The 14,106-nt window shown below is 36.8% G+C and overlaps 3 protein-coding genes across 3 annotated transcripts; 1 reads left to right on the top strand and 2 right to left on the bottom strand.

Moving 5' to 3' along the window:
* Window positions 1–2,193: 2,193 nt before the first annotated feature.
* LOC119085448 (histone H2A, sperm-like) lies at window positions 2,194–3,328 on the bottom strand. The gene is made up of 2 exons (XM_037195869.1): window positions 3,169–3,328; window positions 2,194–2,646 (listed from the first exon to the last, which is right to left on the bottom strand). The coding sequence occupies exons 1-2, from the start codon at window positions 3,233–3,235 to the stop codon at window positions 2,294–2,296; spliced, it is 420 nt and encodes a 139-aa protein (XP_037051764.1). The 5' UTR covers window positions 3,236–3,328; the 3' UTR covers window positions 2,194–2,293.
* Window positions 3,329–5,578: 2,250 nt separating this feature from the next.
* On the top strand, window positions 5,579–6,995 carry LOC119085428 (tetratricopeptide repeat protein 19 homolog, mitochondrial). The gene is made up of 4 exons (XM_037195843.1): window positions 5,579–6,131; window positions 6,221–6,384; window positions 6,445–6,592; window positions 6,656–6,995. Exons 1-4 carry the CDS (start codon window positions 5,664–5,666, stop codon window positions 6,902–6,904), a joined length of 1,029 nt encoding a protein of 342 aa, XP_037051738.1. The 5' UTR covers window positions 5,579–5,663; the 3' UTR covers window positions 6,905–6,995.
* A 3,675-nt stretch (window positions 6,996–10,670) lies between these two features.
* Window positions 10,671–12,486, bottom strand: LOC119085413 (protein catecholamines up). Its single transcript, XM_037195823.1, has 2 exons — window positions 11,985–12,486; window positions 10,671–11,916 (listed from the first exon to the last, which is right to left on the bottom strand). The coding sequence occupies exons 1-2, from the start codon at window positions 12,310–12,312 to the stop codon at window positions 10,991–10,993; spliced, it is 1,254 nt and encodes a 417-aa protein (XP_037051718.1). The 5' UTR covers window positions 12,313–12,486; the 3' UTR covers window positions 10,671–10,990.
* Between the last annotated feature and the right edge of the window lie 1,620 nt (window positions 12,487–14,106).

The raw sequence follows: 14,106 nt of genomic DNA, 5'->3' as shown, positions 1-14,106 counted from the left end.
GAAATCACACTTTTGTGTTAATTTAGTTCGAAGACGATTTACGAACAAGATATGGTTATGTGAGAAAAATTAATTGAAACGGACATTTATTTGGTGTTAAAATGTTTCAACCGATGGTTTATTCTGCCTTACAATACCAGGCTCAGAATAGAAATTTTAAGTCGGTTTGTAAAGATACTACCAGTTAATTAGGATATGGTTAAAGATAGTATAGAGAAATTCTAGATTAAAAATGGCAGTAAGGCCAATTTTAGCAGCGAACAATTTCACATTACTATGGGAAAACAGACATTTTTGAATTTAAATGGTTAAATACTTATAAAGAATGGTAAGGAAACTACAGAAGAATATAAAAATGAAAATCATGAAAAAATATCGAGGTTTAAAGTGACGATCTTGCCATCTGGCAATTTGCATTTTAATCACAATTTTAATCCCACGAGAAATTAGTTTCTTTGAAACAACGGTTCACAATAAGCCACGTAGGGATTAAGAACAAATTGCAGCAGTGGTAAGATCGTAGACTGAAGTGCAGGAGGTCCCGGGTTCAAATCTCGTCAGGTAAATAAAAAAAAAAAATCTGTTTAATAAAAACATTTCTCATTCCAGATTCACAAAAAAGCTTCTTCTCATATCAGACATCACACAATATCCGAAAATTTTTTTTATTTTTTTTTTCTGAAGTGAAATTAGGAAGGGTTAGATTTTTTTTATTGCACTACAAATAACATTTTGATCAGATTAAAATGAGATTTTCGTTTCAACGCATAGTAAACAAGCGTCAAACGTTAGGACCTCAAAGATTAAAATTTAATTCCTCTAGGGATTAATTATTTGGGGATAAGTTCAAGTAATCCCTGAGGGGATTAAATTTAAATTCTAAAAAAGATTCGGTCGCGTACTGTCAATCCCAAAAAGATTTAGGTCTAGGTCCATATTTTTATTAGTGTTATAGCAAAAATTCACAGCGGTGAGATGTCGAACCAGCGCTAACATATCACGCAATTAACTCTAAGTGGTATCGATAGAAAAATTTAATTGGACAAAAACACATTTTTCGGCGAATGTCCTATAAGAGAATCTTACGCAGATAGAGATCATCATTTATTGACATTAACGTTCAAGAAAACAGCAAATTCGACTCATTTGTCGTGCTTTAAAAAAGTGTATTTAAAAGGGACATCTTTGACTTCTTTCGTTTCATTTGTCTTTCCACTACACTACTCTTAGCAATATTCATGCGACTCTTCGAAAAACATAATGAAAGTTTCGAAACGAGATGAACCTGTAGTTTCCACAAAATCGAGGGGAAAAATCTTGTCGCACCGTTCGACCATTCGCTCAGTATTCGCCTATTATTTCCTTATTATTCGCTTGCATTTCCATTTATTTACTCATTATCTACCTTTATTCGCCCGAACCCTTCGTACAAAATGGTTAAAAACAACCGAAGGCAGTGAACGTAAATTAGAAAGCGATGACCGGTATTACAATGCAATGACGGTATTTTCTGAAATACTAAACACCTACGAGGGCAGCTGCTACCAAAATATGAACGATTCAGTGCCCCATATGAATTTTTGGTGCACAGAAAATTATATTCTAAATAAGTGAGGGCGCCACTAGAATATTGCCATAGGTATAGGCTTTATGATCAACTTCAGCTTCAGATGTTATCTTACGATTACGGTATTTTCCTTTTTAATAATAGATTACGTCCTTGATACCTAGGTGAAATAAGATTACCCGCTGCTGTCGAAATGTTATTCCAGTGTGGAAATTAGATTTAAAAACCACACACCCGATGAGAATATGTCGGTGCGGGTGCCCCATATTACAAGATTCCATAGCGTAACTTACCTTTTTGGTGCTAATAGTTCTACGAATTATCTCTTTGGAATAGCTCAATTGTTTACCAGTTGTATACTACCGAAAGATCTAAACACGAAACAGTAAAACCCTAGATGTTAGGAATCATGTAGAACACGAGTTTGGGTGACAACAGTTTTTTTGCTTGTAGAGAAGAAATACTCTTTCCCAGGTCCTATTTATGAAGACATTCTTCATCTTCTCATTTTGCTTAGATGATCGTCTTTGCTGTAACTGGACTAAGTATTATTATTTATTACTCTTCACACTCAGAATTTTTCTTTTCGGTGATATTCAGGACATGGTATTGATAACTACAAATGATTTATAGTACGAAATTTTATTAACCGGTAGGTTATAGCACGTGTCAAAAATTAGTTAAATTTTCAGCATTACAAATGCTTTGATTTCTTTCGATATGTGATCACATTTCCTCGCTGCCATGCGACTTCTTTTGTTGAGTCCGTTTGGGTAGCAACACGGTATGAATGAATGGCAACACGCCACCCTGTGAAAACGTTACGTCGTTGAGTAACGAACTTAATTCGGCGTCACTTTTAACCGCCAGCAAGATGTGCCGTGGAATCACTCGTTTTCGTTTGTAGTCACGCGCGGCATTTCCGGCCAATTCCATCACTTCGGCCGTCAAGTACTCGAGCACGCCGGCCAAGTAAACGGAACCGCCAACTTGAATTCTTTTCGCATATTGGCCAGCTTTCATCTTGTTGCGCAAACGTACAACTGGGAAAATGACTCCAGCTCGCTTGGATTTAGATACTGCAAAGTAAACGAGAGAAAAATGGTTGCAGATTAAACGATTTCTTCATTTTGTAGGTGGAAACAGCCTGATAACTTTTGTGACGAAATTATGTTGAGAGAAATAGAGCGAAAAGATAATTTCTTCGCCCTTAATTTAACGTTAAAACTTCGTCAATACAAAGTTAAGGCTTGATCATCACGAGACCATAAACGTTAATGAGCTTCGCATTCTTTGAATTACATACAAAGACCTGCACGTGGTGGTCTTTCTGCCATTGAAAGTTTCAAAGACCTTTCCTTTATTTAACTCGTAACCACCTCAAAAATAGATCCTTGGCTTTTATGCACTCTCGTCCTTTTAATTCTTTTTATTAAACAAACGTTTTTACAGCTTCACAAAAACTTCCAGAACAAATTCAGATTTTTTTTTTGCATCTTTATAAAATGGACGTTCGTTCCGTTAGAATTGCAAAATTTAGATCGTCTTTGCAACGTAGAAATAAAGAGTTGAATCAATTTTTCAGGTTTAAATTTACTTACTTGGTGGTTTTTTCACCAATGTAATGGTTGATTTGGATGATGGAGTGCCTCGTCGTGAACTGGACATAGTTGAAACAATAATTTGCACAAAATGGACACGGAATGTTTTTTTTTACGTCTTATCTGCAGCGGAGTTTTCAATTGAATGTGGTCTGTACTTCGGTTGGTGTTAGATATATCTACTCTCGTCGCCACACTATGTACTAAAATTTGATGGTTTACAATGCTAAGTTATTCAAGAGTTTTCTTTTTTGAGTTGGATGTTATCAATCACTAGGAGCAATCTTTTCGGAATTTAAGATAAAATAGAAGACTCGACGTCATGAAGACAAAATAAATGCCCATAAACACAACTGCACCGTGTAACCTGAAAATCGAAGGAGAAAGAATAGGCGAAGTTGAGAGCTGGGAAGTTTCTTAGCAAAGGACGGCGGAGCTGATGTGGACGTTCAGAGTCGGATTCAAAAAGAGCGACAAGCTTTCATCTCTCTAAACAATATTTGGAATTCTACACAACTAACGAGAAACTTGAAGCTGAAATTCTTCAAATAAAATTGCATCTCAGTATTGCTCTACGGCTGCGAAACTTGGAAAATGACATCGACAATCGAGAACAAAATACAAGTCTTCGTAAATCGATGCCTTAGTCAGAATTAATCACGTGGAAACGAACAGTCGTCGAAGAGGCGAGGAAAGCCGAGAAAGAATGGACGGAAGTCAAGGCGCTCGCACCAAACCGAATTCGATGGCGACAATTTGTAGACTCTCTATGCTCCCTCGAGGAGTAAGAAGTCAGATGATGAATTGATTACACATCCGTAGCATCCGCTCGTAATTAATACGAATTGACTGGAAATACGAGAAATTGAACGTAAATGAAAGGAAATACGATAAACGAAAGAACTAAAAGAATGCAATAAAGAATAACCGGTTTCCGGTCTTGGCTATTCTTGTTGTAATACACAGTTCATTCGCTGAATGTTTCCTTTCAATTTCTCGTATTTCAAGTCAATTCCTCGTAATTCCTTCAATTCTTTTAATTTCTAGTATTTCCTTCAATTCCTATTAATTATTACCGGATGCTTCGGCAACTACGAAACTGCAGTAATTTAACATCGATAAAAAACGTTTTTTTTCTACACGCAAGTATCTACCAACATCTGCGGCTGTGAACCAAGCCCAAGATGTTGGTTTATTAGGTAAGACTAATTTTCAAATTTGTCTTCCAAATAATAATAATAATCCAAAAATTGAACAATAGGCTGTAGGAGTAAAAGCCTAGAGAATGTGGTATACGTAATAGTTATTTGTGTATCTGTTTTGGACGATTGTTTTTAGGCAATTTCGCTTGTTGTAATTTCTTTTCATGAGGGAGTTTCGAGATTTTTCTCGGGTTTTCGACCCCTTACATGAAATAGTTATTTGTGTATCTGTTTTGGACGATTGATTTTAGGCACTTTCGCATGTAGCCCTCACTTCGTTCGGGCTACAACTCGCGAAATTGCCTAAAAACAATCGTCCAAAACAGATACACAAATAACTATTTTGTGCCAAATACTGCGAAAGTTTGTATTTTCGGTCCTCAAATGGTGACCGAAAGTAAAAAAAATCAGGCCTTGGGCCGAAAGTAAATGTCACTGTCCCTCATTTTCGGCCCCGACACATGAAATAGTTATTTGTGTATCTGTTTTGGACGATTGTTTTTAGGCAATTTCGCGAGTTGTAGCCCGAACGAAGTGAGAGAAAAATCTCGAAACTCCCTCATTTTCGGCCCCGACACATGAAAAATACTATTTCTCACCGGACCTCCAAAGCAAGTGGAGTAATCACATAATCCTGTCGGTGTAGAAATTACTCATTTTCCAGGGTATAGCAGTGAGTACCCCGTGAGAGAGCCGTGAGAGAGCAAGCAAATAAACAAAGAAAAAATTGAAAAAATTCAATTTTGTCTCTCACACGGAGTACTTTTTTGGTAAGAGGAAACTAAGCATAAAGATATTTTACGCGAGCAATGACTTTTTATGTGAAATGTACCGATCCGATGCTAAGCTGAAAACAATTACCACAATCGTCCAATTTCCTCATTTCCAAGAATAGAACTTAAGTATCGTGGCCGGTAGATTTTAATTTCCCGAGTAGTAGCCCGAAGTGAAAGTGCCTGCGAGAATCAAATTACGAAAAAAATTCCAAAATTTATGCCCAAGAAACGTAGAAAGAATTTCTAAATTTCAACAGTCCCGTTATCTTCCAACTAATGTGTAGTTTTATAGTTAGTTAGTTAGTGCGGTTAGGTGGTTAGGGCAACACAAATACTTGTAGAACAAACAACAAAATTTGCAATTTATTTGAGTTTGGCGCCTCATATGAAACGGTATTCTACCGCATTCATGGCGTAATCCCAATTTGACATAAGAAGTGTCAGGTACTTAGTATGGTGATGTTATTATTAAAGACGGACCGCTTAAACTCATAGAAATAATTAACTGAGTTGTGAAATGAATACACAATTTCTGGTGCACTTTTTGAGGAGATTTCGCTTGAATCCAGTGGTCATAAAGAAATTTTGTCAACCAATTTCGTCGTCAATCAGTACAAATTGTCGATCACCGCTGATCCAACATCAAAAACTAGGCACACAACTAGGAGGAGGAAACTGTCTTCTAGCTGCTGGTATCCTTTCAATGTTTTCAAAGGATGAAGAGACTCCCGAAGATAAGCTCGCCAACAACATAAAATGGTCCATATTATACATTCAGCGTGGTGAGCTACATAAGGCTGAACAGATGTTACACTTGGCTTTGCGTATGGCACAGGATTTGCAGAATAAGGACGGTATAACGTACGTTTACGATATTATGGCCAATTTGGCTATGGAACGGGGCGAATTTAAAAAAGCTGAAAAGTTGTTTGTGACGGTGATGCAGAGATTACTAGGCGATGGTTATGCACAAGACGATATTAAAGTAAGTTATCACCCGACTCAAAGTTGCATACAACGAGGGCACTCGTCCCTCGCTCCAGACGATTCTATTGATAAAATTGTCCCCTTCAGATGCTGCACATAAGTTCAAAAATTGCGGAAATCAAATTTCATTCGGGAGATCTGGCATCAGCCGAACAGGGTTTCAAATGGACGATTGAAAAATTGGACAAAAAAATGGTTGAACCGAAGGATGATTCGGAATTGCTTGAACTCTGGGGCATTACGAAAGACAAGTGAGGCTTACACAAAATCGCTTTCGGTTATCTCAAATAGAGAATTTAACGTTCTATTAGCTACGCTCAGTTGTTGATGCTGCAGGGGAAGTTTGACGAGGCCAAAATTTGTCTAACTCAAGCCTTTGACGTTCATTGTCAAATCCATGGAAAAAATAATCCGGAAGTGGCAACGTTATTGAATAACTTAGCTGTTGTCTGCACAAGTGTAAGTTAACGCATCCTCCTCATACAATATCCTCGTAAAATCTAAAATTTCTAAAAATTTCAGACAAATGACCTCGTACAAGCGGAAGTATACCTTACCGAGGCCATGGAATTAGCAAAACATTTTCCGGAACTGCACGATTCGGGCATTTTTCAAGCCAATCGGGGACTACTGTTTATTAAGCAAGGATTACTAGACGAAGCAAAGAAAATCTGTACGTTCGCGTGGCGATCAGCGAAGAAAGTTGAATCGGATGATGGAGTCCAACAAGCAGATTATTGTTTGAAACAATTGAAAGAATTGGGAGTGTAGTGTGTACAGTGTACAGTGATTGGGTCCTTAGTGCAATTTTGTTATTGTTGTCGATTTTGAATAAAAATTTATTTATTGAAATTCCGATTGTGACAATGTTGATTAACATCACCGAGAACAGAATACCAAACAACAAGTGACTCGCAAATATTATGGTAACATTGATTGGGACATTTTTATCATCATCACCTTTATCATCATAAATTTGAAAGCAAACACGATAATCGTCACCCTATGACCATTATTGAGTTACTAACAGCTTGTGAATGCGTAACTTCCTAACCTAATTCTGAAACATAATTTGATTCTGTGGCTCCTTGAAAGATTGAGGATTTTTTGAAGCCACCGAAGTACTAAGATAACGTATAACGCTGCGTTTTGAATCAAAATCCTGTTACTCCTTTCAAGACAATTATTGCGCTGAAAATTCGACGACTAATATAAGTATCGACAGCTTTCTGAAGAAACGGTGAGTTCCCGTAGAAATAACTAAGAGCCTACGGTTCTTGAGAAACTCGACGTTTCTTCACCTCTTTCTTTTACAAAATGTTAAGAAACTAACAAGACCGGCCCGGAATTCAGTATTGAGAAAACCAATGGTCAAATGTCAAAATACTTACATTATCTGTATGATACGAAATAGGCCAGGGATCCCATGTCCCTTCAACTGAACCTGAAATGCTGAGTCTGAACTAACCTGAATTCTGAAATCTAAAAATCATCAAAAATTCTGGTAAAGCCGATCAGAACTTAGAGTAACTGTGATAGTCCCTGATACACCAGAAATGGAAAAAGGAGATATAAGCGGAGATAAAAAAGTGTGATGTAGAGATATGAAACTCCAAAATGGAGATAAATTCCATAGAAAATTGGAGATAATAAAATCTAATTTCGGAGATAATAAAATGAGTTTTGGAGATATTATAACTAGAAATGGAGATAAGAAATGTATGGAATGGAGATAAAATAAATTAAAAAGTGAAGATAATAATTTCAGAAAAGGAGATAACATCAGAGATTAAAAATTTAAAAACGTAGATACCAAGTGGAGATAAAAAAACTAAAAACAGAGATAACAAATTTAAAAAAGGAGATACTATAAAAAAGGCAAAAAATCAGGATGTTTGACAAAAAGTTAGAAGCTACATAAAAAGAGTTTTAACACGCCGAGCGATTCGGCCCATTGCCCCGGAGCGAAGCGGAGGGCCGCAATGCGAGCCGGGCGTCGGAACGGTTTCGGTAACTTAGGAGTTAATTTTTTTTCTCTCGCATCGTCTACTAATTAGTCTGTGTAATTGTTCTCGCCGTAAAGGCGTTTAGTCCGTTCCTAGGGAATTCATCCATTTACGAAATTTAAAGTAAATTAGATTAGATTAGATGGGAGGGTGTAAGCCCAGCACCTAAGCCTCAGATGGGCCTGTTGTGCTATGCAAAAAATTTAAAGTAAAGAATATCAGTTCTTCCCTACAGAATTCATCAACCTCGCAAAGTTGGTAGGTTTAAACCTACCAACTTTTTGCCAAAGCTATCAACTTTTTAGTCGCGCTCGATCAGCAAGTTGGTAAGTTCTTTTGGCCAACCTACCGACTTTGGAAAACTCGCAAAAATCTTCGTCACGACGACCAGACTATAAAAAAGTTGGTAGGTTTAAAGTTGGTTGATACTTTACGGAGATAGTTCGTGCAAATTACATATGATGACACAGAACTAGTTTTCATTCATTCTCCGATGTATATGGAGATAATAAAATCAGTTTTGGAGATAATATAACTAGATATGAAGATAACAAATGTATGGAATGGAGATAAAACAAATTAAAACGTGAAGATAATAATTTCAGAAAAGGAGATAACATCAGAGATTAAATTTGTTAATTTTTTGTCTTCGTTCCTTGTTATTTAATCTCAAGTTTTAGTTAATTTATCGGCATTTTTTAATTATTTATCTCCATTTTTCGATTGTTTATCTCCACTTTTACTATTTTTTATCTCCGTTTTTAAATTTTTTATCTGCCGTTTATTGTTATGGCCTTTTAAGTTTTTTTTTAATTTTTATTGATTAAACCCTAAATTTGTATCAAAACATGAAACACATTCCACCCATGGAGTGGTTTCTGTTCTTAACAAAAATTGCCCCATTATATTAATCCAGAACCATGGAAACAGAAACAGAAACAAGAGAAAGGCTTAAGTATAAACTTAACTAAGGAATAATTCAACAAATTATGAAATCAATCAGAGTATATAACAAATCTTGTCCAACCGTCCGAATTCATCCAATAACACAAACTGCATTTGAACGCTGTAAAGCAATACCTATTCTTTGTTTCAAATAAGCCTTACACCCATGCTTACACCTTGCTTCACCAGTTAAAGTTATTTTTTATATTTTTAAGCTAAATCAAGAATTCCCGAATTCTGGAACTTTCTAGAATTTTTAAAATTTTAATTTTAATAAAATGGAGCTTGGTGCCAAGCCGCTTTTGTATTCTCTAAAAGTATAGGAGAGATTCTCACATCTCATAAAATCTCCTAAAATGAAACCTCGAACATCTCATCAAACTCCTATAAATCAGGATCAAGATCAATACAATCAGTGGATAGGTAAAATAAATAACATGAAAAATTTAGCTTGCGTCGCTCCTCATTTCTTAGATCTAAATAAAACAATTGTTTTTGGTAATTTCTAATAATTTTTGGTAACTTTGAGTGACTATAATTTTTCTGAATTGAGACTTTCTAGCCATTGCATATGAGTTTTATACAAGAGAAATAGGGGCTTATATAAAATGATGAATTTATGGCGTGGGGTAATCTGGCACACGGTGCTAAAATAACACATTTTTCAACTACTCGCACACGATTTTTAGATACCAACATTTTGTAAAAGGAGTCATTGGGTCGATTACAGGGCTAAAACCCATCTGCAGCATTAAACTTACGCATGTAAGTTCACCTTTTGCGTAGTTCAAGAGTGCGTTCTTTTTGCACTGTGTGCCAGGTTCCCCGATGCGAAATTTATCTCAAAAATAGTGGCCTTACACATCTATCTATTTGTAACGGAAACATCCTGATGCTGAGGAAACCCCTCATACGACAATAATCATCTGCCACTCTGTGACGGATTTTTTTTTGCAAAACTTTCGTTGCAAAATCTCATCGATAGACTTCTCATTGACATATTTTCTTGGTCAAAATTGATTACGTTGAGGCGCAGCATGCGTCACCAAAACTGATATCAAATGTTTTGGAAGTTTAACTTTTACTGTACTAGCGTCACCTCTTCCTCTTTTAAGGTTTTTGTGGGATAAAAGATTGTTAAAAAAAATATTCTTCCTAGCGAATGAAAGCTCCAAAAAAATCTCCTAAAACCCTAGTGGTATAGTCTAAAAACTTAAACCGTAGGAGGCCTGAGAGATCCGATTCAATTTCAAATTTCCTACGCATCTGATAAAATTAGAAAATCGCGTGCTTACTTACCATTGCACTTATTTCATTCTTATCTGATGATTTTCCGATAAATTCAATTAAAAACGTTCGAACATCGTTCCTGCCTAATGTCTAACACAGGTAAAACAATTATCTTGATTGCTCTTCGATAGATATACACGGACGTGTGTAATAAATGAATATAATTCGCGCCATGTGTCACATCTATCTCAATAAAATGATAAGATAATCATCAGGTGTGTGTGTGCGTGAATGTATTTATATTTATCGTGTACGTGTCACCATCATGTAGTTTCATCAAACAAAAACACAATGTTGTTTTCAATGAACGAAATGTTTTTTTTTTAATGTAAACAATGGAAAACATTTTGCTTCCATTCGCATTATAAATGTTTCCTCTTCTTAAAGGATTTCTCGATTTTTTATTAACAATTTTTATCTTCACGCAATCGAATATTTCAAATATTCACAGGAATTATTACGCTAATTAGAACTGTGAAGTGTTACACCCTAATTATTATTCCCTCTATCCACACACATCAGGCACGCAAATAGATAACACGAATCTTGTTTCAATTCACCAAACAAAAAAAAAGATAATTCGACATAAATATACCTACTCGGAGACACTGTTCTCTTACTCTAAATTCGCAATGATCACCATTAAACCAACACCGGCCAACAGTGCCGCAATTTCTTTCAGCGACTGGCCCAATTTTGTCGATTCTTCCAACAATTCCGGCAGTACACTCACCGTTGCAATGTAAATAAAACCGCCAGCAGTAAATGGTAACACCCACGGCGACGCCTCACCACTACTGCCCAACAATGCAATCACTGTGCCAGCCAATGCACCGAGTGCCGTCAACAATTGCAATGCCATAGCCTTTCGCTTCGAGCATCCCGATTTGATTAGAATGGCAAAATCGCCGATTTCGTGTGGCACTTCGTGCAGTAGAATGGTGACAGTTGTCACGATGCCAATGTAATTGCCAGCCAGATACGAAGCACCAATGGCGAGACCGTCGGTAAAGTTGTGCGTGAAATCGGCGGCCAGATTCAAGTAGCCGGCAACTTCGATTTCTTCCGTTTTTTTCGGTGTAGCAGTTTTGCCCTTCTTGTCGTTGCTGCTCTTTTTCTTGTCAGTCTTTTCCGCTTCAGTTGGTTTTTTCGCTGGTCCATGACTGTGGCCATGACCACCCTCGCCCTTCATCAATCGAACCATTTTCTCGACAGCTAGGAATGTAATAATTCCCGCAAGTACCCACAGTCCAACGCTCATGTCATGTGCATGGCTGTGCGGTTCATGTGAATGGTCGTGCGATTCATGTGAGTGGTCGTGAGAACCATGATCGTCGTGGTGATTGTGTGGCGAAACGGCATGTGGAATTAGATGAAGAAAGGCATCACCTAGAAGACCGCCCGACGCAAATGCCAATAAAACCTTCAACATCGGTTGTTTTTCGGCCGTGTTATCCAATGGAATGAAATACAAAATTAAAAACGGAGCAGCGCTTATCAACAATGTCGAGCCGATTGAATGCAACCATATGTTGGTCATATCTATTAAACAAAGGAAAATTTGCAATTCAGTCGAACTGTCAATCATGTTTGTGATAAAGCACACTAACCCAACTCTCTGGGCTTTGTTTCAGCATGTTTATGTCCATGGCTATGGTCGTGACTATGTGCATGATCATGGCTATGACCATCATGTCCATGGCTGTGCACATGACCGTGATCGTGATGATGTTCGTCTTTTATAAGTTCTTCATTCGCCTGTTTGGAGTATTTAAAGCTCGCAGGCTCATCGTGTGAATGACCGTGATTTCCATGAGCACCACACAAACTTGGTAACGTAAAGAATACAACAAAAACGATGACCACAATAGCTAAATTTCGAAAGAATGTTTTTCTTTTCGAATCGTTTACGTTCACCGGTGGCTTATTTCCTGCCATTTCTAATTTCGTATTGTGATGTTCAAATTTACGGTGTTACAAGAAGCAGTCTATGTTGCTAATGTACACGTCACTGAAAAAGTGCTATAAGCGACTAGAAGGATGATACATAGAGAACTAAACGAAAATGTATTCACAAACTTTTGAGGTTACGTAGGAATGCGGGTTTCATTGACATTGTGATACGGTTTTAGACCGGTTGCAATGCGTTTTATGCTGAGCGGTAAATAATAGGAGTGTTTCATGTCATTTTAATTTTGAATTTTGAATGTCGTTATGTTAAATACAGACGAAGCATTGAGAATCTGATTATATTTTTCATTGTTTTAACTTTGTTAATGAAAAATTTATGATCGAAACAGATCCTCAACGCTTCGTCTGTTTTCAGTATTAGCTTTTCATTTTCAACATTTTTTTTTTCAAAAAGAACGCGTGAAGTAAAACTGTTGAAGTTCACAACTCAACCATCAAAATTTTATGGCTAGACTATGATCAACTCACAAGTGTTTGAACCTGTTCTTTCAAAAGCTTGGTGAAAGCAATGAAAGTATACTCTACAGGTATGGTCTAATGTAAAAATTTATATGGAGCGGAGGAATTAGCGATTTCATATAAACAAATTCACCTCTCAATGATTTTCATTGGAAGGTGAGTTTGTTTATATGAAATCGCTATTTCCTCCGGCTCAAAATCATTGAAAATCATTGAGAGGTGAGTTTGTTTATACGAAATCGCTATTTCCTCCGGTTTGTATAGACAGACCATACCTGTTTTGTACTTTCATTGAGTGAAAATACTGTGAAAACTTTAATCATTGAACTTCACTGCTGTGAAATATATAAAGCACACAAAACTACATGGAACCCTGAGATGAGTTGGTGGTGAATTTCCTGTACATCGCAACACTGTAAACACGCTGTAAATATATGGGGGCCGCAGCTACAAAAGATTTTCAGAGTGGACATAAGTCTGTAAAAAAATTTTGTTGCAAAAATTGAAGAAACCCATTACCCCGTCAGGGTTGAATCACCTTGTCCTTGTTTATACAGAGTGTTTAAAGAGCATGTCAAAAAGGGTGTTCCCGGTGTTCCCCCATCGAACGCAGTTAAATCGACATACAAATTTTGACATATCACCCATCGAAACCAATAGAGTGTTATCGCCAGAGCGAGAGGACCGAAGACTATTTAATTATAACTTGCCTTGGGGTACTTGTCAAAGTATTTGCTTCTCTTTCAACATGTTTTAATGTGAGTGAGAAGACTAAAGACCAGTTTATTATAACTTGCCTTGGGGTACTTGTTAAAATATTTCTTTCTCTTTCATCATAGCACTCTATTGTTTAATTTTCTTTTTTCTCTTTTTTTTGCTTTTTTAACACTCTACACTTACCAAGGCTGTAAACTTTGGGTAGGTCACGCAGATACAGATACGCGGGTGACACACACAAAATTTGACATTTTCATAGAAGATGGATTCTCAAATTAGCCAATTTCATAGTAGGTAAATTCTGTTTTGTGTGTTCCCGCGTATCTAATAAAATGACCTTCCCAACAGTCTATAGCCTTGACATTTGCTTTGACTATACAGTGTTAAAAGAGCGCAACAACAGATGGGAAAACCAGTTAACTTAACTGACCCCGATGGGTGATATAGAGTAGTATGATGAAAGAGAAAGAAATATTTTGACAACTACCCCAAGGCGAGTTATAATAAACTGGTCTTTGCTGTTCTCACTCATATCATAACATGTTGAAAGAGAAGCAAATACTTTGACAAGGACCCCGATTCAAG

Source organism: Bradysia coprophila, unplaced genomic scaffold, assembly GCF_014529535.1.
Source record: "Bradysia coprophila strain Holo2 unplaced genomic scaffold, BU_Bcop_v1 contig_94, whole genome shotgun sequence".
NCBI lineage: Eukaryota > Metazoa > Arthropoda > Insecta > Diptera > Sciaridae > Bradysia > Bradysia coprophila.
Note: the sequence above shows the minus strand (reverse complement) of the source record. Positions and strands in the feature narration are given on the sequence as shown.